This window comes from Arvicola amphibius, chromosome 12 (assembly GCF_903992535.2).
Source record: "Arvicola amphibius chromosome 12, mArvAmp1.2, whole genome shotgun sequence".
NCBI lineage: Eukaryota > Metazoa > Chordata > Mammalia > Rodentia > Cricetidae > Arvicola > Arvicola amphibius.
The window spans coordinates 29,637,167-29,663,586 of NC_052058.2; the positions used below are offsets into that span (position 1 = coordinate 29,637,167).

Below are 26,420 nucleotides of genomic sequence, written 5' to 3' on the forward strand. Positions count from 1 at the left end.
ATCCTCACCAGAGTCTGTTTCTACATTTTCAGTGCCTCTAGCTACAGGAGGTTCTGGTATGGAGGCAGATGGGACCTCCAATAAAGAGTAGCAGTTAAAGTTGACGTTGTTGGGCCACAAGCTTGATTCCACTTTGTGTCCTGTCTGTCTCCCTGTGGAAGTGAGACACAGTGAAAATGTCTTGAAGACAGTGACTTCCTAGGGAATAGGCTGGGTGGTCTCTGAGGTCCTTGACACTTCTGGGGTGGCAGTTTATATGTACGTTCCTCTTCCTAGCCATTTACCTGCACGGGCTCTAACAAAGATGATGTGTCTAAATTATTTCCTCTATCAACAAGTCTGGAATCACTGGCTGGGTATGTGTGTAGCCTCCTGGGGTCATTTTCTTATGTGGATAGATTTTAAAATTTTGGACCTTGAACTTTCTTTGATATTCTTTTTTCCTACATCTCTTTAGCTCCCTGCTGCCAAAGACTTGGTGGCCAATAGGCCTTGCCTTCTGGTTTAACCTTTACCAAGGCCCCTGGCTCTGATAAGTCGCTCATGAAAAGATGGCTGAGTAATTACTGTAAAATGGTGCGACTTGTAGCACTTGACTTGCATTTTCAAATTCTTTATTTTTTTTTACTTTCCTTGTTTTTTAATGATTATTTATTTTATACACATGGATGTTTTTCATGCAGGTGTGCTTGGGTACCACAAGTATTCCTGATTAGTGAAAAGGCCGGAAGCGTGTGTTTATCCTTCATAATGTTGCTGGGAACTGAACTTTGCTCCTCTACAATAGCAGCCAGTGCTCTTTACTGCTGACAAAAGTCTCTCAAAGCCACTTTTGTTTTGGAGACAGTGTCTTACCATGTAAGCTCTGGATGTCCTGGGACTCAGTCTGTAGTGCAAGCTAACCTCATGTTCACAGCCATCGACCTCCCTCTGCCTTCCAGGTCCTGGGATTGAAGGCATGGGCCATCACATTCTCCTTGTGACTTGCATGTTTAAAGTACTTAATGTCCAGCAGGGCCTGTGCTGGCATTAAGGATGAGCACTATAATACAAATCAAACCTCTCATTGCTTATTACTCCCTGGGGAGACAGACAGCTAGCAAAATGAAACACATCCAGCTTAGACAGAAGTTCAAGTTTCAGGAAGGCTAAAGATGGCCAGATTAGTTGCATCCCACAATGACACCAGGGCTGGAAGGCCTGTGAATTGTCAAACTCATGTTCATGTTCCCTCCAGAAAGGGAGAGGAGAGGCATGGGTTGGGAATTTACAAAGACTTGACACGGAGCAGTGATGAGCGTTATGTTTTGCTCAAGCATACGGGCTTCTGTCTCTGAATGACTCCAGGGCATGCAGAGGGGTAATGAGAACTTGAGCCTCATATTCTGGATTTCCTACATGTTGGAATTTCTACAGCAGGCAGGATCGTCCATTGTTATTCAGCACAGCCAAGGCCATAAACATACATGCTGGACCTGGGGACATGGGAGCCTTAGGTAAGGTTCAGGGTAAGCTCGAATATTTTTTTTTTTTTTTTTTTTTTTTTTTTTTTTTGGTTTTTCGAGACAGGGTTTCCCTGTAGTTTCTAGAGCCTGTCCTGGAACTAGCTCTTGTAGACCAGGCTGGCCTCGAACTCAGAGATCCGCCTGCCTCTGCCTCCCGAGTGCTGGGATTAAAGGCGTGTACCACCACCGCCCGGTTTCGAATATCTTAAAAGCAAGCACAGTTCACAAACTTTTTGACTTTTTCTGGAGGGGACATTATAGGATCCTAGATGTGTGGGAGTCTTACTGATAAGATTCTCTAAGGTGCTTATGCAGGCTTAAGGGGTGCTTACCCCTGAGGTCCTGGTCTGAGGGTCTGGGCCAAGCCCACCTATCAGGATGTCAACAGGTTCCTCTTCTGCAATGTGCATAGTGTAGGGATATATCTGCTCTGTGCTGTACCAGACCCTGGTGTGCTCAGAGAAGGGGAAGTGGGTTATTCAGCAGATGAACCGAGATGAACTGAGGTGAGAGGGTTTCTCTGTGTAGTCGTGGCTGTCCAAACTAGCTCCTTAGGCCTGGCTGACCCTGAACTCCCAGAGATCCTCCTGCTTTTTTTTTTCCCTAGTGCTGGGACTAGCCTGATCTATAAAGGGAATTCCAGCACTGCCAGAGCTGTTACACAGAGAAATCCTGTTTCAAAAAACTGTATCTTAATATTTTTTGGCCAGGCCTGGTGGTGCACACTTTTAATCCAAACATTCAATAGGCAGACATGGGTGAACCTCGATGACTACATAGTTGACCAGATATACAGCCTTTTGATAGGGCAGAACTTAGGTAGGTGGCGTAGACAGAACTGAATGCTGGAAAGAAGGGCAGAGTGGCAGAAGCCATGGATCTCCTGCCTGAGATGGATGCTGGTTAGAATCTTGCCGGTAAGCCACAGTCACATGGCGATACACATTAATGGAGATGGGTTAAACTAATATGTGAGAGTTAGACAATAAGAAGTTAGAGCTAATGGGCCAGGCAGTGTTTAAATAAATTCAGTTTCTGTGTGATTATTTCGGGTGTAAGATAGCTGGGCCACAGGGACAACAAGCAGCTCGTTCTTCGTGCATCAACTCCTGGCACCTCTCCAATTATAAAACAGTCACCTAGAAGAAACCCTGCCTCAGTGGGGCTGGAGAGATGGCAAAGCAGTCAAGTGCCTCAATACACTAAGATCTGTCACGGCAAAGGCCACTTGAGCTGTCCCTCTCGTGTTCCGAACTTGCACGGCACGCTCTCCACCAGCCGCATTTCTCTTCTGCTGCAGGCTCCGTGCACTGTGCCTGCTCTGCAGCTCCTTCCCAACACTGCTTAGCTGGAGACTTTTGCTACCAAGGCATCTTTGCCCCACATTCAGCCTCAAAGAGGGCCACCTCTACTCGACATTTCACAGATGTGCTTAGTCTACACCGTCGTCCTAGATGAGAGGGGGCAGATATGCTCCAACCCTGACAGTAACTGATGCTGTGGCCTGGTCCTGAGCCCACACAGATCAGTGGGGACACCTGAGCCTGCCATAGATGCCTGGCAGCCTAAGACAGTTAGCAAGCCTACCTTGTGTCCCTGTCCCTACACATTCCCAGTGACTTCTCTCTGTGGTTGGGGGTGATCCCCATAACTTATACAGCACCTAGGGTTTGAAGGACAAAAGCCAAGAGCAGAGGCTGGAGAAATGTCTCATAGTTAAGAGCTTTTGCTGCTCTCTCATGGCAGTGCACCTTAAAACCATCTATGAACGGGGATCCAGTGCCCTCTTCTGGCCTCCGTGGGAACTGCATACATGTAGGGCAAATAAAAGCTCAAGGCCAACAGCCTTTTAAAAAGCTCCTTCCCAAAGTGACCTGGGCTGTATGCTTATCATGGATGCTGGGTTGCAAGAAAAACAAAGGCAGATAGGTCTTGGTTTTCTGATTTCTTTTGTATTCCTGCAATGAATGTTTTTATTGCCTGAGAGTCCACAGAGCAATAAAGGTGCATTTCTCAATAATGTGGTCTTTATGGCCAATTCATAAAAGTGTGTCTAGAGAGTTTTAGGGGTAGTTAAATACAAGACAGCAAGAATACAGTATGGATACTGATTCCACCCTAAGGTGTGTATCTATGGACTAAGACATGCTATCAATACCCAAGATACAAATTGGCTGTGTCAGCCTGGCTGGCTGGGAACTCACTATAGAGCCCATGCTGTCTGGAACTAGCAGAGATCCATCTGTGCCACCACACCAGAATAAAGAAGATGGGTTTAAGTGTGAAGACTTGGAAATTGCTTTTTTATTCATAAAAATACATTTTGCTCAAAGGGGGCTCTAACAGGGTTTCAAGATAAACACTGAATAATAACCTTAGCAAATTATGAAAATCAATAACAAGAATAGATAACATCAAAATAACAAAGCCCAAACTGAAACAACCAAAAATAAAAACCTAAAACAAAACCGAACAAAAAATTAAGCTAATTAGCATTCTGTCATGGCAGATTGAATAGCACAGAATACTACAGGCTGTGGCTTGCCTCAGAAACATGATAGCAAAGCTGTCAGCTTGCTATAGCTTTTTCAAGATGCCTGTAGTCAATCTCCTTTTGGAGTTAATATGTCATGTGTCCCCCCCCCCAAAGGCTGAGGCCATTGCTGGTAGATGTAGGGTTTAGAGTAACTTTTGTCTCTGGTTTTCTGTACCCCAAGCATGGTTTTGATGCTTTTTCTTCATGAGAACTCAATCAATAGACACGTGGATCAGATTTGGCACGACCACCTGGAGGGCAGCTGGTATTTCCTTCACTGGTGAGTTCACAGGGACAAGGAGCGTCTTTTTGTCTGGAGGCCTTGATCCTAATGTGAAGTATGTGATGGTTTCAAGGTGTCTGTGGCTTCCTTTGGCTTCCTCAGTTCTCTCAGGGGGTGTTATCAAGAAGGAAAGGAAATCAAGACCCAGAAGCAGCTATGCTGGGTCACTGGCTAGACATACTCAAGGCCTATTCCATGATGGAATCCAAATTTGAAGAATAAAATTGATCCCCGGAATTCAGTAGTTGTTGGGGATGGGGCTCAGCAGGTGGCTCTTCCTGTAGCGGCTCCTTTGGCAAGTGGCTCTCATCCTGGGTTGTGGTCTCTTCCACCTTAGGCTGGAGTTTTTTGGACCTGGGAGAGGATAGCAGTTAAGGCACAGGTCAGGAGGGGACATGCCATGCCAACTGTCTGGCTCCTACCTCCCAACACCTCAGGTGTCCTGGAGAACCAACATTGATCTTTGGACTGATATCTTTGTTTATACCCCCAAAGGAAAAGAATCACAGAGTAGCTGGGCCTAGAACTTTTCTCAGCCCTAGACACATGTCATAAATTAAACTGAGCTTGTATGTTTTTCTTTCTAGTAGAAAAACAGAACATTCTCCTACAGATTAGGGACATCATTTTGTACATAACAGCAGGATATAAATACCACAGCCAACTGCGTATGAGCAATACACTTGGTATTGATGAGGAGTTACTGATCAACACATCATCTTATTGATAGCAGTAATACAGCCTTGCCATCCGGGCACCTGAACCAGGTCATGAGGTTACCTCAGTCCTCAGACCATAAACAAGAGCACCATGCAAGATAGAGCCTGTCATGCTAGAGCAGCATTTCCTGCCATGTGTGCTGAGAAAACTGGCCCTGCCTGGGCTCTGGGACCAAACAGAGACTTGCATTTCCTTAGGACTAGAGCTGGGAATCTGCATGCTGTCTCTCTTAGAGAGCTGTTACAGCACACTCTGTTATGGTTATGATCTTGCCTGTAGCTGATGTATCTGCCTGGGTTCATCCTGGAAAGCTTTTAACATATTCTATCCAGAGAATACTTCGCACAGGAAATGGGTAAATGCTGCAGAGAGCATTGCTCAAAGGTGGGAATTTCTTCTCTACACAGGATGTTCCTAAATAAAAATGTTATTTCAGCAAGGTGTGGTGGTGCACACCTTTAAATCCCATCTCTGGGGAGGCTGAAGCAGGCAGGTCTCTGTGAGTTCAAGGGAAGTCTGCTGAGAGCAGAGAAAGGTCAGGAGGGAGAAAGTGAGACTCGATTCTAACAACCCACGAGGATCAAACGTATTATTTCCTGGACAGAAGTTCTTGTTGACTGCATCAGCACAATTCTCTTTGGGCTTCTTTCCATGGTTCTAGCTTGGAGCCCAGCAGAGGAGCAGAAACTTATAAAAGACAGAGGTCCAAGCTACAGGAGACCCACTTGGCTGTACCACGTCCTCCCAGTCTGGGCTCCTACCTCATCTGGGAGAGCCCAAAGTGATGCTGCGGCTTTCCTGCTAAGTCCTTTCTCTGGGTGTCTGTTTCCTTCTGCCTCAGCAGGAACTGAAGTCTTTCCACCAATCCCTTGAGCTCCTGTTCATTAGAAGATTGTGTTCTTAGTGGAGGATTACACAGTCTCACACAAATCTAAGCACATGCAAAGGATCCCAGTAGCTTGCTGGTCATCCAGGCAGGGAAACCAGTAAACATCCAGGGAAGTAAGGAAGCCTGATTCAAGGCGGAGACTAAATAGAAACACAGTGGTTGGTCTCTGCTAGCTAAGGAACACGTGTGTCATGCACCACAACACCCACATGTTTACACTACACACACACACACACACACACACACACACACACACGAACTGAGAGTTAAAGAAAGAAAAAGAGAAGGAGAAATGGAGTTTGTAGAAACATCATGGCGGATGAGCAGTTTAGACGAACCATAATTCTTTCAGAATAGTCCCACAATTCAGACATCATTTCTTGGACACTACTACGGTTGTGATTTACTTGGCCAGACTATGTCGAGCTGATAGAGAAATTCTTCCCCTGCAGGCCCAAATCTCCCACCACCACCAGATTGTCAAAGCCCCCAGCAGATCATCCAATCAACCCCAGACTGTAGTCTGCTGGATGGGAGAACTGTCCAGCGCTAATCCCAGACAACAGGGCTGACGAGCTGCTACTCAGGCTCTGTCACTGGGAACTGAGAGCTGGGTAAAGGGAAGAGAACTCACTGGGACGCAGGAAGAAAGGAGAAGGCCACATGCCACCCTAACCCATGCCAGTGAGGGGCACTCAATGGGCCCTTGCATGGGGATCTCCTCCTTGCAAACTGCTTCCCACCTGTGATCTCACTTGAGTCCTGCCAAGCAAATGAGGCCCAGGACCCAGACCTCACTCACTTCAAGCTCTGTGCATAGAATGCTGCCTATCATAGATCCATGTAGGTGTGCGGTATGTTATTGACCCTTCTCCTTCACTGGACTGCAGCTTCAAACAGAGCAGCAGGGATGGCTCTCCTGTTTCAGACAGCAGTTCCAGGTCCTGGCGACTATTGCTGTGCACTTAGACAGAGCGATAACTCAGTTTCTCCTGAGAGGCTAACTTCCCAGAAGTACTTGCGCATGGACACTGAAATGAACACCTGGCAGCAGGAGGTGGGAGACTGGATGGGAGCATGAATGAGTGTGGGGGGGGTGAAAGCACAGGTGGGGGATGGGCAGAGAAGCAGTCAGAGGGCAAATGGGCCCAGACCGTAGCCTGACTTATTTGCCTGCCCTTACCTGTTGCTGCTGGGTTTTGACGTCACTGTTCCCTTCTTGGGTCTTACAGAGCACTTTCAAGTCCTCTACGTGGTGCATCAGAAGGACCCAATCATCCCGCAGTGTCTTCTTCTCCTGCCTCAGCAGGTCCACCTTCTTCTCCAGCTGAGTATGCTGCATCAGGATCAGGCTGTAGAGACCACTAGAGAGACACACTGCATAGTAAGGCCCTGCCAGCCTCCTCCTGCCTCCCCTCCCCTCCCTTATGTTTCCTGAAAGATGTAGCTAAGTATCTGATACAGACTTGACAGTTACACTCAGAAAGCCAAAGTGAGACAGCAGCTAATACCAGAAAGCATCAAACTACTATGGAAAACCCAACACGAAAGAGGATCCATGTCTCTTCAATAGAAAGAGGAGTCCCCCCCAACTGTCCTTAACTGTCCATAGTAATAGGGAAACATCACCAAGTAGAGGGCAAATACCTTCCAAGGGGGGACAGGAGGCCAAAGGTGAGCTTATTCTACCTACAAGTTCCACAGCCCCTAGATCTCCAAAGCCTGGGCCTGTGCTCCAGACACCCAGGGCTGCTTGGCATTTCCCTCATGGTGCAAACCCTTTTCTATCTAGAGGCTCCAGAGGCTCTAGGACAATGGCAGTAGGGCTAACAGTCTCTTTCACACTCCCAATAATGAGTCCGAGAGACACAAGTTCCAGAGCAGCTTGCTAAGAAGCAGAAAGTCTAGAAGCAGAGGCAGAACTCTCCGTGCAGAGAAATGGAAAGGCAGAGATGGCCGTTCCACAGCTTTCAGGGTCCGTGTCAAGACGTGCCCTTACCGATACAGGACTGTCTCCTTGGTCAGCTCACTCAACTTTTCTGAGGCCTCGGTGTTCTCGTCCTCCAGGTGCTTTAGCGCTGACAAGGCCTGTTTGTGCTGTAGCTTCACTTTCTCATTCAGGGGATTTGGCGGGTGGTAGGGCCTAAAACAGGAGGAAAGAATCCCGTGAACACAGGCCTCAAGGATCATGGAAACTCAAGTTGTATCCTGGTCTACCCTAGCCCAGGGGTTGCCACATTCTGGATCCTATGTTCTGGGACCTCGTGGTGCTTATTTCTTGTTATCCTGACCCCAGGTCAGCAGAGGCCTGGCTCAGATGGAGAGTGTCCTAGCTGCATGAGCCCATGCAGTAGGCCTAGAAGGTCAGTCTAGCTCTCTGTGTTAACAGGAGTCTGCGCCACAGGTCTTGCCACACCAGATATCGCAATGAAATCTCTTCTGTTTCAGAAAGTGATTCTAGACCCTGGGTGACTATCATTGAGCAGTAAGACAGAGAACACAACTCTGGATTTTAGACCCAATAGCTGGACAGCAATATAAACTCCAGAGGGAATCCTAGGTGCCATTATGGTGCACACATAAGACAACATTAGTAATGCTTAAAGTCCGGCTTCCAGACCTGCACTGGCATCGCCTAGAAACTGAGGCAGGGAAATCCTTACGTCCTAGCACAGATCCTTGCCTGCCATAGTCTGTAGGGACACAAAAACATGCAAAAGTTTATATGAATGCATGCACGCACGCGCGCACACACACACACACACACACACACACACACACACGACAGAGAGAGAAGGGGAGATATACAGACACAGAGAGGGTGAGCACCCACAATCAGATGCCAAAGAAATGTGCGGAGCAGTATTGTCAACGAGTACAATGCACAAAGCTAGAGAGAAACTGTGATAAGCCCCAGGACTTCCAGTTACGCTGAAATGGACCAAGTGGGAAGAGGCCCCTCCATCTGCAACCAGCAGCTTTCAGCACACACTGTCCGACCAAGCAAGTCCAAAGAGTCACCACAAGCTAAAAGCAGCTACTTTCTCACACAAGCCACCGTCTGTCATGTCCCTTGATAATGCATGCTGGGAAATACACATTACTGCCCCAATCCCTGAGCTGTGTGACTCAGACCACAGGCTCTGGTTTTCATTTGGAGGAACCAGAATTGTTAGAGTCCCCATCTCAGCTTCAGGGCTGCCTCTCCTCTGAGAAGAATTTAGGACATGAGGTTAGTCACTCAGGAAGTGCAGCCTCCTAGAACCCAACACCTTAGTTTATTTAATCAGAATTTCATTTTTATTTTAAATAGAATTTTTGACACTTTTTTTTTTAATATACTGATTGCACATACCCCTCCCCCCTCTCCTCCCTGTTGCCCCCTTTCCCATCTATCCCTCCCTCCCCTTCCACTCCTCCTCTGTCTCCATCAGAAACAGGCAGGCCTCCTGTGGACTAGAGCAAAACACGGCATGTCAAATTGAGGTAGGACGAGCTCCCTGCCTTGCATCAAAGCTAGACAAGGAAATCCAGCATGGGAAGAGGTTCCCAAAAGACAGATAAGCTCCAGGGAAGGGTCCTGATCTCACGATAGGAGCCCTACTAAGAGATCAAGCTACACACTGTCACACACAAGCAGAGGGCCTAGGTCCTCCCATGGAGGCTCCCATCTGTTGGTGCAGAGTCCATGAGCTCCCACAAGCTCAGGTCGGATGGCACTGTGCAGCCCAAGACCCTAAAAGAAAGCAGGTGAGGTGACATTGCTGACAGCGCCATGAAGTATGGAACAATGGATACCTATCATCCACCTTTCCTTCCGTGATAAAGATCACGTGATCTCGCAGCTCATTTCTTTGGCTGGTCATCAGCTGCAGCTCCCTGGTCAGCCTCTCCATTTCCTTCTGCATCTGTTTCTGGGTACGGGGCCTTGGTTTGGATGATGGCACCGTAGCATCATCTGTGGGTAGATGGAACACAAATGAGATTGCATAGCAACAAGACACAGACGATGGACAGGTCACCCGGGGGACCAAACAGAAATACCATGTCTGGAACCTGGTGACAACCCAAATTATTGGGCCAGGTTGAGATGCTACCTCTGCAGACCTCAGCTCTCCCATCGCTCTAGAGATGTGGCTACACAAGCATCCAGGGCTTGGCTCTGCCTCCCTACACATGCTCAGGGGACACAGACACCACCTCTTCAGGTACAGTATTCACAGCAGCCCAGGAAGCAGCATGGTCAGGAGCTCTGAAGCCTGCCTGGGGTTTCAGAAGCTGGAGAATAACGGCATAGTGCATAAGCACTCGGTTGCTGTGAGGAGCCCAGATCTCCTTCCTGGTTAATCCAGGCCCATGGCTGTCAATTGAAAAGCCATGCAGGGGCACGACATGGTCAATGGAGTCCCCAAGTCACCCACTGATAATCCAGATCACTGAAGCTGGCAGGAGCAGCCAGTCTCTGCTCTGCTCCCATACCTCGGACAGCTGTTTGTCTACACTAGAGAACTGCCTGCCATCCTCAGCTGCTGACATAGAACCCTAGGGAGCCACTGTCAGGGGCCACTGTCAGGGAGAGGTGCTCAGAGGAATTCTGCAGTACAGTCTGAGCACATAATGTCTTGTCCAGAGAACTTTTCTTCCCTTGTGACTAGTGTCAGAGAGAGAGACTGGACCCACAGGAAACTACAGAGGGCGAGAGGCAGTGATGCCTCCCTAAGACGGGGACACATTAGTCCCTTCCTGCTCCTGCTGGTCTCCTTCTGTCCCCACATATTATCCCAAACCACAGTAAAGGTCACAGCTAAGCACATCCCAGCACAACAGCCTTGGCCTGGTCAGCCTCTGGCTTAGGAGATGGGCAAACTAATGTTCTGGAACCCTTGGCCTTCAGGAATTATGATAATCAGGGATGTCCATTAGCTACTGAGAGGCTCCTGGTCCTCTGCCCCGTTACTGGAAGGCCCACCTCAAATCCACCTCTTCCAGCAAGCTGCCCATCTCCTGCCCACGACTCACTGCGCTTTCGCCAGAACCATTTATTTCCTCCTGCTTTACGCCCAAACTGAGCGTCGGCTTCCTCCTGCCTCTCTCTGTTCTCTGGACGTTCTCCATCCGCTCTCCTAATTAGACTCCTCAGTCTTGAGAACATGACTACTGCTGTACCCTGTGGGCACCGAGGAATGTCCTAAGGGCAGTTGGTGTTGCTACAACACTGGTGACATCACATGGAATGCCAAGAATCTCCGGGATACAGTAGAACTGTCTGGGGAAGAGACTGCTGATGGCTTTGCCACCCTGCTTAGCTGTCCTGAAATGACCAGAAGCCCAGCTTCCCCATCCAGGAGCCTCTCTGGGAACACAGAGGAATCCATTCAGCACCTCCTCCTTCCAAACCCAGAGTTCCCTTAGCTTGATTGGAAGGCCATACTTCCCATGTTGAGAACTGAGCTTTTCCTTCAAAAGATGTTGAAAATGTCTCATTCTTACTTCAAAATCACTCTGTTCATCAATATGAGCAAGCGAATCCTGCTGAGAGTCTATGTCAAGATGAACATAACCGAGGAAAGGTCCCCTTCCCCAAGAACAAGTGTTAGAAAGCACGTTCAGGGAGAACCTGCAGAGCTGGTTACAGGGTGGGATTTAGGTTAAGGATACAGTCATGGAAGCCATGTGCTTAGCTTTAGAAAGTTGCCCTGGGATTCCACAGCACATAGGGAATACCCCCATGAGGGTGCTGGCCAACGTGTGATGATCTGTTAGCAGAGGAAACTGAACTAGGGAATCCACCAAGTGAAAAAGCCCCCAGGCTGAGTGTGGTGCTCTCCACTCTGCACCAAAGACAGCAATGCAGGGTTAGCTACAGGCCTCTGTGAGTTACAGTGCCTATTGGGGGAAAATAAAGAATAGTGGGAAAATCAAGACAACAGCTGTAGACATACCTTAGTTGGCAGAGTGACTGCCTAGCATGTAGCACATCCTGGGTTCAATGACTAGTGCTGTCTTCACAGGTCTTGGGGGCCCCACTTGTAATCTTAGCCCTTGTGAAGTAGAAGCAGGATGATCTAAGCTCAAGGTGAACCTGCAAAACTGGTGTGAGGACAGCTTGGGAGACATGAGATCCTGTCTCAACATGAAAACAGAAATATACCCGACCTCCAAGGCCTCACCTACCAATCATTTCTATTGAAAAGAACTAACCATTCTCCCTATCATCTTGGGAAGATGGAGGGGAAGATGATCCAATAATCTAAGGACCTTGCTCTTGCTTTTCCTTAGGTCCACATAGAGACACAATCAAAGCGGGTATGACCATCTGAACTACTGAGTAATACCCAATGCTGCTAGCACAGTACTGTGCATATGACAAACTCTGCCTTGCCCTCAGTGATGCTGCCCCAGCAGCAAGTGTCAGGGTCTGAGGTCCAACCCCACTGATCTCGTCAAGGGGCTAGACAGAAGCCACCAGAGATCTCCTCCTCCTTTGCCGGAGATGAAATCAAACTGACTCACTCCAGACCTGGTTGGCTATGGAATCACAGATATTCCCACACCCTTCTCAGAGTTCAGTTTAGGGTAGATTCAGGCACTTACATTTCGGATGAGTACCTTGGTATCCTGCCCAAGGATTTGTTACAGAGCTGGGTGTAGACAAACAATGTGTTGCTCTCACTAAGAGGTACCCTGCCCGGGACTCGGCCCATGAGAGACTTTAGAGTCGTCGCCCCTTCCTCCTCCGGACTGTTAATGACATCGGACAGTCTTCACTTGAGAGTCACAGCTACAGAGCCCTTCAAAAATGACTCCCATTGCTAGGAAACCTGAAGTTTCTATTTCCTTTGCTTTTCAGGCAGCTAAATTCAAATAGACTGTGCCTAGTCAGGAACCAGCCATCCCACCTGGACCTCACATCCCAGCTGCTTTTCCAGGAATGCTTTGAAGCTGGTTTTCTTGGTTCAACAGTTCCCGGTTTCAAAGTAAAATAACAACAAACACTATGTATTTCTCTTAGAACAAATAAATAACAGTAATGTATTTACATGAGAATATCAGTGTAAAATCCAGCCAGAGGAGGGGAAATCAGGAGTGTGCCCTGGCCTCTGTGGGCCTAGACCTGGCTCACAGGCAGGAGTGGGCACACGTTAGGGTCCTCTGCAGGGACAGAGTGAGGTGAAATAGGCACTGAGCAGGTTGAGTAGCCATCGTGAGCCCCCACAAGTCAGGTTACAAGTAGACTCCCAGTTCTCCATCCGAGGAGTTCTCTGTTTGTCTGGCCCTGTGCACCATTTAAGGTCATGCAGGCATCTGTTCAAGGGATACAAACTTCTTCAGCAACAGACAGGACAAGGAGCCAAGGTCAGGAATGGTGACCTCCTGCCATAAACTATGTGACAAGAGGGATATGGAATTCATTTGTGTCGAAGATCAGAGGCCTCCTGGGTGGTTTTGGGTCCCTGTTGGCCTTGTGCAGCAGCTTAAAGAGCCCAGTTCCGATGTTCATTGGGATTCCCATGATGATGCACTCAGACACACCTGGAACCAAGCAGAGTCGAGGTCACAGAGTGGAGGGCACATTACACAGGACTGCAGACTGGGGATCTGAGAACCAGCTCCACCACACATCACCTGACTGAACTTGGCTCACCGCTTTCCTTCCCACATGCAAACACCAGGGGACGGCCAAGGAGCACGGTCTCTGGAACCACAGTGCCTGCCTCAGCCAGCTCACTTTAAAAGGAGCCAAAAAGCAGGAGGTAGACAGCCTTTGGGGAACTGCTTAGGCAGGAGGAATCCTGCAGATGATCAGGAGACGCGTTTGCTACCTTCCTTCCTCAGCTTCATGCCCAGAAGGAAGGATGACAGCGCAGCTGAAAGAGCAGCGCCCTCTTCAGAACACTTGGAAGGCAATCGCCACAAACCTCCAGAAGGGACAGGAATTTCCTCCTCTCCTGGCTCCACTTCAAGACTGTCTGTTTGTTTTGTTTTTGGAGACAGGGTTTCTCTATGTAGCCCTGGCTGTCCTAGAACTCCCTTCTGTAGATCAGGCTCACCTGGAACTCAGAGACCTGCCCACCTCTACCTCCAGAGTGCTGGGATTAAAGACGTGCAATAACGACCTTCAAGTCTTAAAAGCTCTAAGGCTCTCTGCTAGGACTCTGATTTCACAGGAAGGAAGCAGGAGGGAGATGCATTCTAAGTTAATGCCAAAAACAACTCCAGAACAAGACAAGTAAAAAGCCAAACTAAATCCAATACATAGTGGGAGTTAATGTTAAGCTGGAGTATTCCACATATAGGGACATTTCCACGTAGGGTGGGGGACAGAGCCTGTGCCAAGGCTGCAAAGGTTGTACAGGGCTTCTCCCGTTCTAACCCTCCTCACTTTTCTTCTCCTGATGTTTTGAAGACAGGGTCCCACTGTGGCCTTGACTGTCCTGGAACTGGCTATGTCGAAGAGGCTGGCCTTCGACTCACAGAAATCTGCTTGCCCTCTGCCTCCTGAGTACTGGGATGAAAGGCGTGCATTCCCACACCTAGATTTCCCATCACCTCTCCCTCTCCATCTTCATCCTCTGTCTCCACATTTTCTGGGCGCCTTGGCTCTTAAAATGATGTTCAGTGCCTCATAGGAGGCAGGAACACAGGCCACTCTACTGCTGCACCTGCCAGCTCTAACACTGACTACCTTCTGTCAGTCAATGTGGCCAAGTATAGCTTCAAGGACTAAAAGGTCCCCACTGGCTCAGGGTCTATATTTTCCTTTCGGAACTGAGAAACTGGTCTACACTGAAAGTAGCTCACAGAATGGGGAGAGGGAAGGCAGGGTGCCTTAGCAGGACTCTGAAGACAAAAGATTCGTTTTCTATAAGCCATAGGCCTTCAACACTGCAAACCTACCGCATACGGAGTCTTTCTGCCCAAAGTAAGCAGCATCAAAGAGATGGTCAGCTGTCTTCTCAAAGGAGGCCAGCATCAACACGCTCTCCTTCATCTTGGCCAGGCCAAACCTGGTAATACCCAGGACTTCACCCTGTGCCGGGGAAGAGGGTTAGATGAGTCTCAAGCCACTCCAGGACCAGTATGATCAGCCAAGCATCTATTCATGGCACCACTAGAAGCAGATGGTTTTCAGTGCTGCTTCATAGCCACTGAGGCAGGGGTGATCCCAAGGACAAGGAGCCTGTCACTTGTCAATTGTACCCAGGCACTGTGTCACACAGACACAGGAACCTGAGTTTTAAAAAGGGGTTTCCTTCTTCGTCCTACAATCAATAAGCTAATACTAGAAACAATTTAGGTAATCCCAGTCAAGGAAATGTGCCAACACAAACAAGAACCACACAGGAGCGGTGCTGTCAGTGTGTTTTATCATGTGAAGGAGGACTTCACGAAGCCTCAGCCGAGGATTTATAGCCAGGTAGTGGTTAAGAGTAGGGTCAGACATGGTCTTTAATGATGTAAACACGGGTGACATAGCCATGCTCCAGTTAATAACCTTTCCCTTACCCCTTGCCCTTGTAAGCAGCCCTAATGACACTCACTGGGTCATTAAGAAAAAAGTCTTGAAAATAGAAGGACTAGAAGGAAGAGGAAGGGAATAAAGGGAATAGGAAGTATATAAGAGAGGGTATCAGGAGGTGAATAGGACTAAAGTATGTCAGTATATACATACACAAAAATGTCATAATGAAATTCATGTTATTCATAATTATTATATGCTAATAAAAGCATTTGAGAAAACAAAATCAACGGCTCATGAGGAACAGTACCCAAGATTGACCTCTGGCTTCCACACAAATGGAAGGGCTGGAGATAAGCCCAGAAACTCAGGGATATTTACCATGACTCTGCTCTGAGCTACACCTCTGGTTCCAGAAAATCTCCTGTAGTGCAGTAGAGGCTTATCAGGAGAGGGTCGTGTAAACACAGTGCAGTACTGTGCAGAGTGGAAGCAAACACCCATAGCAGCTTCCCCGACACTCCCACCTGAGAGCAAGGTAACTTACTGAGTGTGTGCATGCACTAGTGCTAGAGGAGATCAAAGACAGGGACCACGCATGCTAGCAAGCGCTGCACCACTGAGCTACACCCCTCCTCTACAGAAGCAGCACTGAGATGGGTTAGGGAAACAACACCCAAGTCACCTGGGCATCCTGGTTTTGGTAATGGCCAGTTTGGCTGGACAATAAGACTCAGGACATGGGCCCAGCAGTGGTGGCGCACACCTTTAATCCCAGCACTCAGGAAGCAGAGGCAGATGGCTCTCTGTGAGTTCGAGGCTAACCTGGTCTACAAGAGCTAGTTCCAAGACAGGCCCCAAAGCTACAGAGAAACCCTGTCTCGAAAAACAAAAACAAAACAAAACAAAAAAGAAAGGAAGGAAGGAAGGAAGGAAGGAAGAAAAAGCAGAAAGAATAAATAAATAAATAAATAAATAAAATAAAATAAAAGACTCAGGACATAGGAAAAAAAGCCATGTTGAAGCTTTTCTCCTCCAATGACTGCCTGTGTTGAAATTCTCATACTGAGAATTTACCGAAACAGGTGGTCTCATCAGCACTCATGGGCCTTTTGGTGGTGACCTTACTTCCTGTCCAGGTCAGTCCTCACAGAAGTGTGTTTTATATGCTACACATGCTCTCTGGCTCTGTTTGCCAGACAGTGAATTTCAAGACCCCTGAAAACCCAGAGCCTCCTTTCTCTCACCTTGTAGGTCATCAGGTCGGAGAGCAGCATCACGTGCCTCCTGTCGATGCTCATGCCGTGGTTGACCATTGTGTACTGGATCTCATTGATGATGGTTGTCCGTGCAGCTTCAATGCCCAGAGTCTTCTCCACCTAGAGAGAGCGGAGTGAGTGGTGGCAGTCCTTCTGGGGACTGTCTGACAAACACAAAGCACATACTGCGAGATTTGCCAAAACAGACTGCTGTGTAATTGTTGGGGGAAGAGAGAGCAAATGCCAGGGATAGGAAGCTTCTGGGTGTTGGCTGAGGATACAGATGCGATGGTACCTCATAGGTGTTATTGGAAGTTGTCCGGGTGCCTTTCACACCATGGGTAGCCATAACTGCCCGCAGGTTGTCACCTTCTACTAGAAGCTTGAACTTCTCCTTCCCGCTCTGCTCGTCGATGTGGATGACAGCTCTGGACACCTCTGGGATGCCCTGTACCACCACCTACATTCAACACAGAATGCTTGAGATGCTGTAACCTCTAGGTCCCCACCAGGAACCTCAGAAACAGGACTGAGGAATGGGCTGGTAACCAGGTTCACGCCATTCTAAGTCCCATGTCACCAGCAGTGTGTGTGCTCCAGGAGAGCCTAGGTACTGCTGGGGTCAGGAGACAGAAGGTACAGAGGACTGTGCCTCAACCTACAGTCAGCTTGAAGAGAGAGCAGACAGTAGACAGACAGACAGACAGACAGACAGACAGACTTGCAGTCTCAGAACTAGGTATAAAAGCTGGCTGAGGGCACAGTTGATAAAGGAACCTGCCACCAAGCCTGAGAACCCGAGTTTGACACTTAAGACCAGGAAGCAGAGGAGTCAACTCCCACAAGCACACCACCCACTCCCAAAGCCCCCATATCAGTACGAACCAAGAACCAGATTGACTCCATGGGTATGTGACCATGAAGTACTGGGGTGCATTCCTTGGTCTCTGTAGTGACCACTCACAACTTTCTCTCCACAGGGGGACTCTGCCTCACCTTGGGCAGATCCTCTTTCAGGAACTGTAGCACATAATACATGGAACTCTTGCTGTTCTCCCTGGGGGTGACACACACTACGGCCTCACCATGGACAGCCACATCACCAGGTTTCACTCGGAGCTTGGATGTGCAGATGGAGTACCGCACTGTCTCAGCATTCACCTGCAAAGTGCCGGGGTCATCACCAACAGACACCTGCAGACTTCTGTGCCAATGGCTTTCATCCTTGATGTCATGATGGCTCCCCCACCCCCAACCATAGGGTCTCTCTGTGTAGCTCTGGTTGTCCTAGAACTCAGAGATCTGCCTGCCTCTGCCTGGCTCATGATGGTTCTTGAAGAAGTCTTGGTAGTCATGTTTGTGCCGCCTCCTCTATCACAAAGTTTACTTTTCTTTTGATCATGTGTATGTGCGTTTGCCTGTAGGTACACAGGAAGGCGGGAAGAAGGGGTCAGATCCTCTGGAGTACAGGAGGTTGGAAGCTACTCTATGTGGGGCCGGAACAGAGCTGCTGTCTCCTGGAAGAGCAGTAAGGAGTGCTCTTAACTGCTGAGCCAACTCTCCAACGCCACAACATTTTGATATGCTACATATTTATGTTCAATATATGTGTTTGATTCATAAATATCAGTTTATTCGCAATCAAAGAAAGAACATTTTCCTCACTGAAAATACATGCATGTCCAACCAATGGCAACAGACAGAGCCCCAGGGAACAACCTGGCCTGCCTGGAGAAAGGAGGCCAGGGGACTGAAAGGCTGCTCTTCGTGTGCTACACTCCCATTGTAACTGGATGCTTCATTTCTTCTTTATTTTTATCTCGTCCCTAGATAAAACTAAGACCTTGTATAAGCTACATCAGTGCCTGTATATCAACTGTGTCACAAGCCCCACAGCAAGATAGACTTGACTGTCAAGTGGGAACCACGAGACTGTGGCACTGAGAATGGCTTCCAGAGTTTTTCAAGGCTTAAGACTGGCTTAAGGATTAGAGAGCAAGAAAAGTGACAGCTCTCAGCCAGCATTCCTACCCCTCAGCTGACCCCAGATACACGGTTATCAGTCAACTGTTCTCTTATCACATACAAATACAAGTCTCAGGGGACAGGTTAACCCACCAATTGAAAATATTACAAACCAGTCAAGAGCTATGGGGGGAAGGGGAGGCACAAGTTGGCCAGGCTCCTGACACAACACATAAAGATCGACAGACATCAAATATCCAAACACCCTGTGATGATAAACTGAAAAATGTAGCTCATACCCACACCAAGTCAACTAGTTTCTTATGACGGTCAAGTCTTTCTGCATCAGGGTCAACTCAGAAGGACATGACAGTTAATGGCGTGACCAACAACACAGACCAGCCAAAATCTTTACACTGCTTCTTTGTCTGCTGACCGTTAACCCTGGTTTACCAGCACCTGTCTCAGGACCCATGCGATCACGTCCTCCACAGGTTACCTCTCTGGCTCACCTCCAGTCTGAGAAGTCGAATCCGTTCCAAGGAGAGCTTGACAAGAATAAAGCAGTCGTCAGGAAGAAACACTTCTTCAATATACTCTGAGATCTGCCATGGCAAAAGAGCAAAGCATTAGTCTCCACTCCCGCCCCTCTCCCACCCCAGACCTGCAGACACACTCCCCTCTAAGGCACCCGGATGCTGCTGCAGGCCCCATCCACAGCTGCTCTTGCACTTCCTCAACATTGCTGAAAGGAAGCCTAGCGTTTTCTTGTTAACAAAAGGGATTCTTTACCTCTCCCAGGAGGGTTTTCTCAATTCTGCCTTTCACCAGGCGTGCGTAATCTGCATCGTCATCCTTGTCTAGCTGTGCTGTGATAATTGGAGTGCTGCAAGGAGAAGGGATCAGCATACAAGGACGGGGCTGTGTGCAGTGAACTGCCATGAAATCTGAGTGCCACTCACAGGCCTGAGCCCTTCATGAAAACTCACACCGGGGAGCTCTTCAACAAAGGACTTCACAGACCTCTCACTAAGACTAGTTTCAGGAGACCCAGGCCCATTCCATCCAGGAGAAGGTTGAACAAATTTTCCTGATGAGGGAGCCCTCCTTCTTAGTTCTTTCTGCTCCCAGCTAACTAACTCCTCATACAGTCCACCTCCCTCTGGCCCTCTCCAGCAGCATCCCTACTCCTCTGACCACCACTGTCCCCTTCTGTCTTCTCGACAGTAACCTATCAACACAGGCACTTGGGACAGGAGGCAAGCAGCCCTCCGGCCACGGGGATAGCCACAGCTGCTCCCCCAGGTGCAGCTACTTATCAACTGGTGTTCTTCTGCAAAACTTAAGAGAATAGGCAAAACGATTTTTACCCCTAAAAACATGATGTTTCTCTAGTTCTTCTAGTCTCTGGTCTGTTGAAAATCTTACAGAATCACTTAGGGCTTACAGAAAATGACTACGAACCAAGCAGGAGAAAAACCATTCAGAGCCATTTAGGCATTTGGAGTAATTGCACCAAAGGGACGAGATGTCTACTGGCCTAGTGCTCAGTACTGCTAGCTATTTAATATTTTCCCTTCCATTTAACTAGGAACCATAAAAAAAAATTCAAAACAGGGTGGGAGAGATGGTTCCTTGGATGAAAGCACTGGCTGTTCTTACAGAGGTCCTGAGTTCAATTCCCAGCAACAACAAGGTGGCTGGCAACCATCTCTAGTGGGCTCTGATGCCTTCTTCCAGCTTAAAGGCCTGCATGCAGATAGAGCACTCATATATATAAACAAATCTTTAAAAAACAAAAATAAATAAGATCACAGATTCCATTTCGACTATATTCAGTTTTTACTTGAGTGACTGTCTATAAATCCAAACACTCATCAACACTGAAAATCTGCCCTCTGAACACCAGAATTAACCTATTAACAAAGCACAGGAATTCAGGAGGACAAGGACCACTGGTCTTCAAGAAACAAGCCAGGGAGCAGCTACCTGATAGCCTTGGAAGCATTGATGATCTCTTTGATCCGTGGCACACCCAGTGTGATGTTCATGGAGGCTACCCCAGCAAAGTGGAAAGTCTTCAAGGTCATTTGGGTGCCTGGCTCACCAATGCTCTGGGCACAGAGGGCGCCCACTGCGGAGCCTGGCTCCATCTGTGCCCTAGAAGAAAAAGGCACAGAAGAGGATTGGATGCAACAGAGAAAAGGGCAGCAAAATTGCTCCATTCGGGCTTCAAGTTACTGCCTCTTAAAAGAAAATATATAGATTCTGTTGGGTTTAGGATACAAACAGCAATCAGCCAGGCAATGTTTGTGCCAGAGGTACAGGCTTGCACAGACTAGGAACAAGTGCCATTAGGCAGGTAAGACAGTCAGAGTGGCAGACAATATGACTAAATTCTGTGGGGTCAGCATGTGATTTATAGAGGGCTGGTTCCACTGTCTGGATCAGTTTGAAGTGATCTGCTCTTACTGGATATTAAAGAGGTCAGAGAGCTGAAATCTGCCACACAGATCATGAGATTTTTATGGGAAAAACATTCAGGAAATACGTTTGTAAGTCCTTTGTATAGATTCTTAATTGAGATGAGAAGACTCAACGTAAAATGGGCAGAATCATTGCACTGGCTGGGGCCTGACCTTTGTAACAGGGAAGAAAGCTAGAGCATGAGCAGAGGCAAGTGGGCTGCATGGGTGTTCGTTTCTCCTGCTCTTGAATGTCAGTGTGCCGTGACTAGGTGAGCTTTTGCCTTGACTTCCCCCAAATAGACGCTAATCTGGAACCGTGAGGCAAAAATCAATTCTTTCCTCTGTAAGCTGCTTTTAGTCAGAGAATTTATCACATCAACAGAGATGAAACCAGGCCAGCCAGGACGCTGAACCAGTGAGATATCCCGGCACAGGGGTCCTGCATGGACGCTTGGGGGTCTAGGACAAGTAGCACGCCTACCTCATGTACTTGTCCCTGCAGGTCTCCAGAAACTTCTCTATTTGGGTGGGAGTGATACGGTCCAACTGGTACAGCACACGAGGCTGGAAGGACAAAGCCAAGTGCATAGTCAAGAATAGCAGCATCAGTGAAACACTGTGTCCCAACAGGTCTGGGAAGGCTGTACCTCTGTTGTGCCATTATCATTGATGCCATATTTATCTCTGGTTTTCTTGATCTTCTCAGACACCCCTTTAATGAATGTTTTTATTTCCTGAAAAGATTATATAACACACATCAATTACATGATTCTCAATAATTTGGACAGCACAATCATTTTGTAACTTCAAACAATGGATAAAGTGAACCATATCTTAGCAACTACTAAATACACAGCAGCTAGGACGCAATGAGGGTATTGGTTCTCTTATATGGTGCTTGTAAGGAGCCTTTAACTCTGGGGAAACTGACCTGCTTATTAAACCTCATTAGCCAAACTTTCCCCATGCCATGAGTTTTCTTGGGCCCTTACCTCGGCCACAAGGCTGTGGAATGGAACTCAGCGTAGTTCTGGGGACCCTATGAGGCACACATTTCTACACTCAGAACATGTATGACTCAGCTGTGAAGGTTTCTTTGGAAGCAAGCATGATAAGATATGATCACTCACTCTAAACATCACTATCTCTCTCCTATGGTTACTTGGTTACTGGTTCTCATGTTTGATTAGGCTAGTCAACACATTTTTCCCCCCAAGACAGGGTTTCTCTGTGTAACAGCTCTGGTTGACCTCAAACTTACTTTGTAGACTAGGCTGGCCTTGAACTTACCAAGATCCACCTATATCTGCCTCCCAGTGCTGGAACTTAAGGCAATGACACCACACCTTGCTCAACTTGTTCTTTATATTGAGAAGAAATGAGACATGGAGGATATCTCTGCAGTTCAAACAATTTTCTAGATAGAAATGATTTCATTTAAGAAGAGTTTTTTCTTTTAATTGTAAGATTTAAAGTCTCAGAAATAGATGGAGAGATGGCTCAGCAGTTAAGAACACTGGTTATTCTTTCCGGAAGATCCAGTTCAATTCCCAGGACCACACAGTGAAAAACAAAAGTAAACCAACAAAACTCTCGAGGCACACCGTGATGAAGGTCCCCAGAGAAGAGTGGGAAGACACCACAATTTGTTTCTGACTGTGACTGAAAACACTGCAATCTGACACACACAGCCATCCCTAATGGCAGATATCCAGAATGGCTGCAGAACCTACGACAGGGCTCACACAGACCAGTTCTCCAGCTCTTTTTCTAACAGGAAGACAGAACATTACTTCTTCATGCTGGCTAGTGAGGTACTGCCCAGGATACAACAAAAACCGCACTAAGACCATAGTTTACAGAATGCAGTGGGAGGAGCGGGGGGACCTGTCAGATCACATTCTCAGCACCACTGGGCAGGCAGAGCCTACCTGCAGGAAGCTGTCCTGGCAGCAAAGGAAGTCGTTCTTCTTCATGATGGCCTCAGTGGTCAAGGTGAGCTCGTTCTTACTGAGAGCAGGTTCGTTCCGACATGGATACACTGCCTGAGCACAGAAAGAATATGGCGTTACATATGCCTGGTGAGGGGAGGGAGGAATTTACTAGACAGACATAAAACAAAACAACTCAGTGAAGTTTTAGCAACTTGTGACTCTTTGCTAACACTCTCATGTGAAAATGATAAACTGATATGCTGTCTTGTTTGTCTGAGAAGGTATGCGGGAGCTCGGCTGGCCTCAAGCTCACTATACAGTGGAAGGTGGCCTTTAACTCCTGATCCTCCTCCCTTTCAAAGGACAGGATTACAGGCATGCACTATCATGTCCCGTCAGGAATCTTCACCTTATTTAAAGAGTTTCACTCTAATTTATGAGTTTGGATCTATTACTTCACAATTCAATTCCACCGCAGAATTATATCATAAATGTACACTGCTGAAGTCAGACCTAATGGCCCACCCTATAAGGTCAGCTACTTGGAAGGCCCAGGAACATAGATCAGAAGTTAAAAGTGCCTGGATTCAGAACATATTCAAGGCCAGTCTGGGCAGCTGAGCGAGACCCTGCCTGAAAACACAAAGTAAAAGAGTAACACAGAATCAAGGTGTTGCTCGCAGGAGAGCCCTTGCCTCAACCTCAGCACTGCAAAAGCAGCCGCCAACCAAGCCTCTCCGGAGCGGAGGGCAACAATATTCCTCAAGCTCTGCTTTCCTCAGAGTTTTAATGGTTTCTGACTGATGGTTTCCAACTACTAGAAACAACTGCAAAAATACACCTTAGTGGAAGAGCTTGGTCAAAAGGTACTAAACAGATATCCAAGTGAATACTTTTCAATTACTCTTCAAAAAGAGTGGTTCCAAATCATATTCCTGGCTCCAGGATATGAAATGAGCTTTCTGCCCGACACCCACTCTTTATAAAGCTTGTCTCTAGTCCGTGCCACTCCAGGAGAGGAGCCAGCGCCTCTTCCTTTGGCATCTGATATGGACTAACAATAGACTCACGAATGAAGAGACAGATTAATTGCAAGTAGCAAGGTACTAATCTAGTACAGAGGAAGAGATGACTGAGTGGGAAGTGTGGTACTTCAAACAGGACCAACACCTATGACAAAGCCCCCCAGAACTGTACCCCTCAAGAGAGTGCTGCATCTCACTTTGATGTTGTCCAGAACCCTTTTAAACTCCAGAGGCTCATCTTTGCCCTCCATGGCGGCAGGATCTAAGCCATCTCCTCCATAGATGAACTGGATGATGTCACCAGTGGAGCTCCGCACCGTCAGATCATACTGGGAGCAGAGGTCTTCCAGGGATTTCACCAGCCTTCTCTACAGGAAGAGGAGGAAGCTCAGCTGCCAGGGCAAGACTGCTTCGTAACACACAATCAGACTTACCATTCAAAATTTCAAGGTTATAGGTCATTTATTTGTTCATTTATTTTTCACGGTGCTACAGATGAACCAGGGCCTTGTGTGTGCTAGGTAAGCGCTCTGTCGTGTAGCAACACCCCCAGCTCTAAGTGACAAGTACTTTAGTTACATCAACAGCACTTTATTAGTAATCCCTTAAGAGTCCCTCCCGTGCCTGAGAACAGCAGGCCCGCAAATGCCTCACTAGCCTGTGCAGTGAGAGCAGCTTACGCTCCAACCTCCAGTCTTACCCTTGTCTAGACTCCCTGAGTCAGAAACCTCCCCAGCCCCAAGAACTCTGCTTCCTCAGCTGCTTAGCCTTCCCACCCAGCTCCCTATGGTACAAACTAGTCTACGCACATTCATGCCAGGTTCCACAGAGAACCAAATACAAGCTCTTTGGGGACACAGGATGAAGCAGGGCAACAGACTTTGAATCAAGGATAACAACCATTTCTCAGCTACGCTTGGGAAAATCCACCACCAGCCAGCAGTGTGACTGTGGACTAGGGAATGAGAGAAACCTTAGGAAACAAGCTTGCCCTTGCCAAAACCCACTCCTTCGAGGTTAACACGGTGCTCTTGGAAATTCACACTGTTCGTGTCAACATCCTAAGTCAGAGCTCCTCACATGAGTGGAAAAAGCATTCACAGATCACTGGGTTTCTGACAAAAGCAGCAAACCTGGAAATCAAAGGGCATACCCAGCAGAAGGCTCCAGCGTGAGGTGGTAACAAACAAGGCACACACAGGGTGCTGTCTCGAACGAGTGTCTCTGACACTACCTCACCGTCATCACCTTTGTCTGACTCACTGGATCATTAAATCTTGGTTATGTAGTCTGCGAGGACCACATTTCCAGAGGGGACAGACAGGACACAAACCTGTATCTAGCATGTGACCCAACAATGTGGTCTGTCAACTTTAACAGGCATCATAAACCATCAAAAACATGACCAATTTCGAGGGGCTAGGGCTGTGTTCAGCAGTTAACGCACTGGCCTAGCATTGGGGTGGCCTGTGCTCAATCCCCAGCAACAGAAACAAAGATTTTTTTTTTTTTTTTTTTTTTTTTTGCGAACACAGAGAGCTTGTATCGGAGAATGGAAATGATCGTGGGGTCTGGAAAGAAATCCTCAGCTGCAACCTTAAAGGGGACACAGAGGGTCAAGTTTTACAGCCGTTTGTAAGTGTAGCAAAGAACCCCCTATCTAGGTCAGCCATGTCACTGAAGCTGTAATTCCTGGGAGTCATGGAAATGATGAATAAGGAGACCTGAACAGTGAGAAGATGAGCATCAGTAACCAGCAGGCAGTGATCGCCCCACTCCCCAGTCGGCTAGGAAACAGCTCACAGAGGCTCAAAGGTAAATTCAAGGCTATGAGCTCGGCATTTGCCTCTAGGGGACTTAGTCACCTGGGACTTTAGTCTGGTCTCTGCCTTTCAGAGTACACAGGATAATCTGTGCTGGGCTACCATTTTGTTTGTTTCTTAAGTTCCAGAACACCAACAAGTCTAAATGTTACCTTTCAATACCAAGAAGGCGCAAATCACAGCTCTTATACAAAACACACACCAACGCACATATGCACACATGAATGCAGCCACGCACACAAGGATGTGCGCATGCATGTTGACACGCATGCAAGAAGGCATGAACACAGTGAGCAGCTGCGGCTCACAGGCTCACAGTCACACAGTGCTGTTGATCTGTTGCTAAGGACACTTCCTCAACTTACCTGCATGTATCCTGTTTCTGCGGTCTTTACAGCAGTGTCTACAAGACCCTCCCGACCAGCCATTGTGTGGAAGAAAAACTCAGTAGGCGTTAAACCAGAATAAAAGCTATTGGCCACAAAGCCTTTGGCAGCAGGGAGCTAAAGAGAGGTAGGAAAAACAGAAAATCAAACAAGGTTCAAGGCCCAAA

The 26,420-nt window shown here is 47.7% G+C and overlaps 2 protein-coding genes across 3 annotated transcripts in view; both read right to left on the bottom strand.

The window, feature by feature from the left end:
• Window positions 1–3,779: 3,779 nt before the first annotated feature.
• Window positions 3,780–12,155, bottom strand: LOC119827378. Of its 2 annotated transcripts, none has more exons than XM_038349030.1 (6): window positions 11,876–12,155; window positions 9,732–9,891; window positions 7,933–8,076; window positions 7,117–7,297; window positions 5,806–5,921; window positions 3,780–4,678 (listed from the first exon to the last, which is right to left on the bottom strand). In XM_038349030.1, the coding sequence occupies exons 2-6, from the start codon at window positions 9,839–9,841 to the stop codon at window positions 4,513–4,515; spliced, it is 717 nt and encodes a 238-aa protein (XP_038204958.1). In that variant the 5' UTR covers window positions 9,842–9,891; window positions 11,876–12,155; the 3' UTR covers window positions 3,780–4,512. The 2 variants fall into 2 exon arrangements, with proteins under 2 accessions (XP_038204958.1, XP_038204957.1); XM_038349029.1 differs by having other exon boundaries at window positions 9,732–11,465; window positions 11,592–12,155.
• Window positions 12,156–12,931: 776 nt separating this feature from the next.
• The window catches only part of Polr3a (RNA polymerase III subunit A), a 40,250-nt gene continuing 26,761 nt past the window's right edge, over window positions 12,932–26,420 (bottom strand). Inside the window, exons 19-31 of the mRNA XM_038349031.1 lie at window positions 26,233–26,370; window positions 24,242–24,412; window positions 23,017–23,130; window positions 21,733–21,819; window positions 21,567–21,649; window positions 20,607–20,777; window positions 19,410–19,503; window positions 19,130–19,222; window positions 17,649–17,813; window positions 16,948–17,112; window positions 16,641–16,772; window positions 14,832–14,964; window positions 12,932–13,466 (exon numbers count right to left, since the gene is read on the bottom strand). Of these exons, the coding sequence (XP_038204959.1) occupies window positions 13,318–13,466; window positions 14,832–14,964; window positions 16,641–16,772; window positions 16,948–17,112; window positions 17,649–17,813; window positions 19,130–19,222; window positions 19,410–19,503; window positions 20,607–20,777; window positions 21,567–21,649; window positions 21,733–21,819; window positions 23,017–23,130; window positions 24,242–24,412; window positions 26,233–26,370 (1,695 nt within the window). The 3' untranslated portion in view covers window positions 12,932–13,317. The remainder of the gene's footprint in view (window positions 13,467–14,831; window positions 14,965–16,640; window positions 16,773–16,947; window positions 17,113–17,648; window positions 17,814–19,129; window positions 19,223–19,409; window positions 19,504–20,606; window positions 20,778–21,566; window positions 21,650–21,732; window positions 21,820–23,016; window positions 23,131–24,241; window positions 24,413–26,232; window positions 26,371–26,420) is intronic.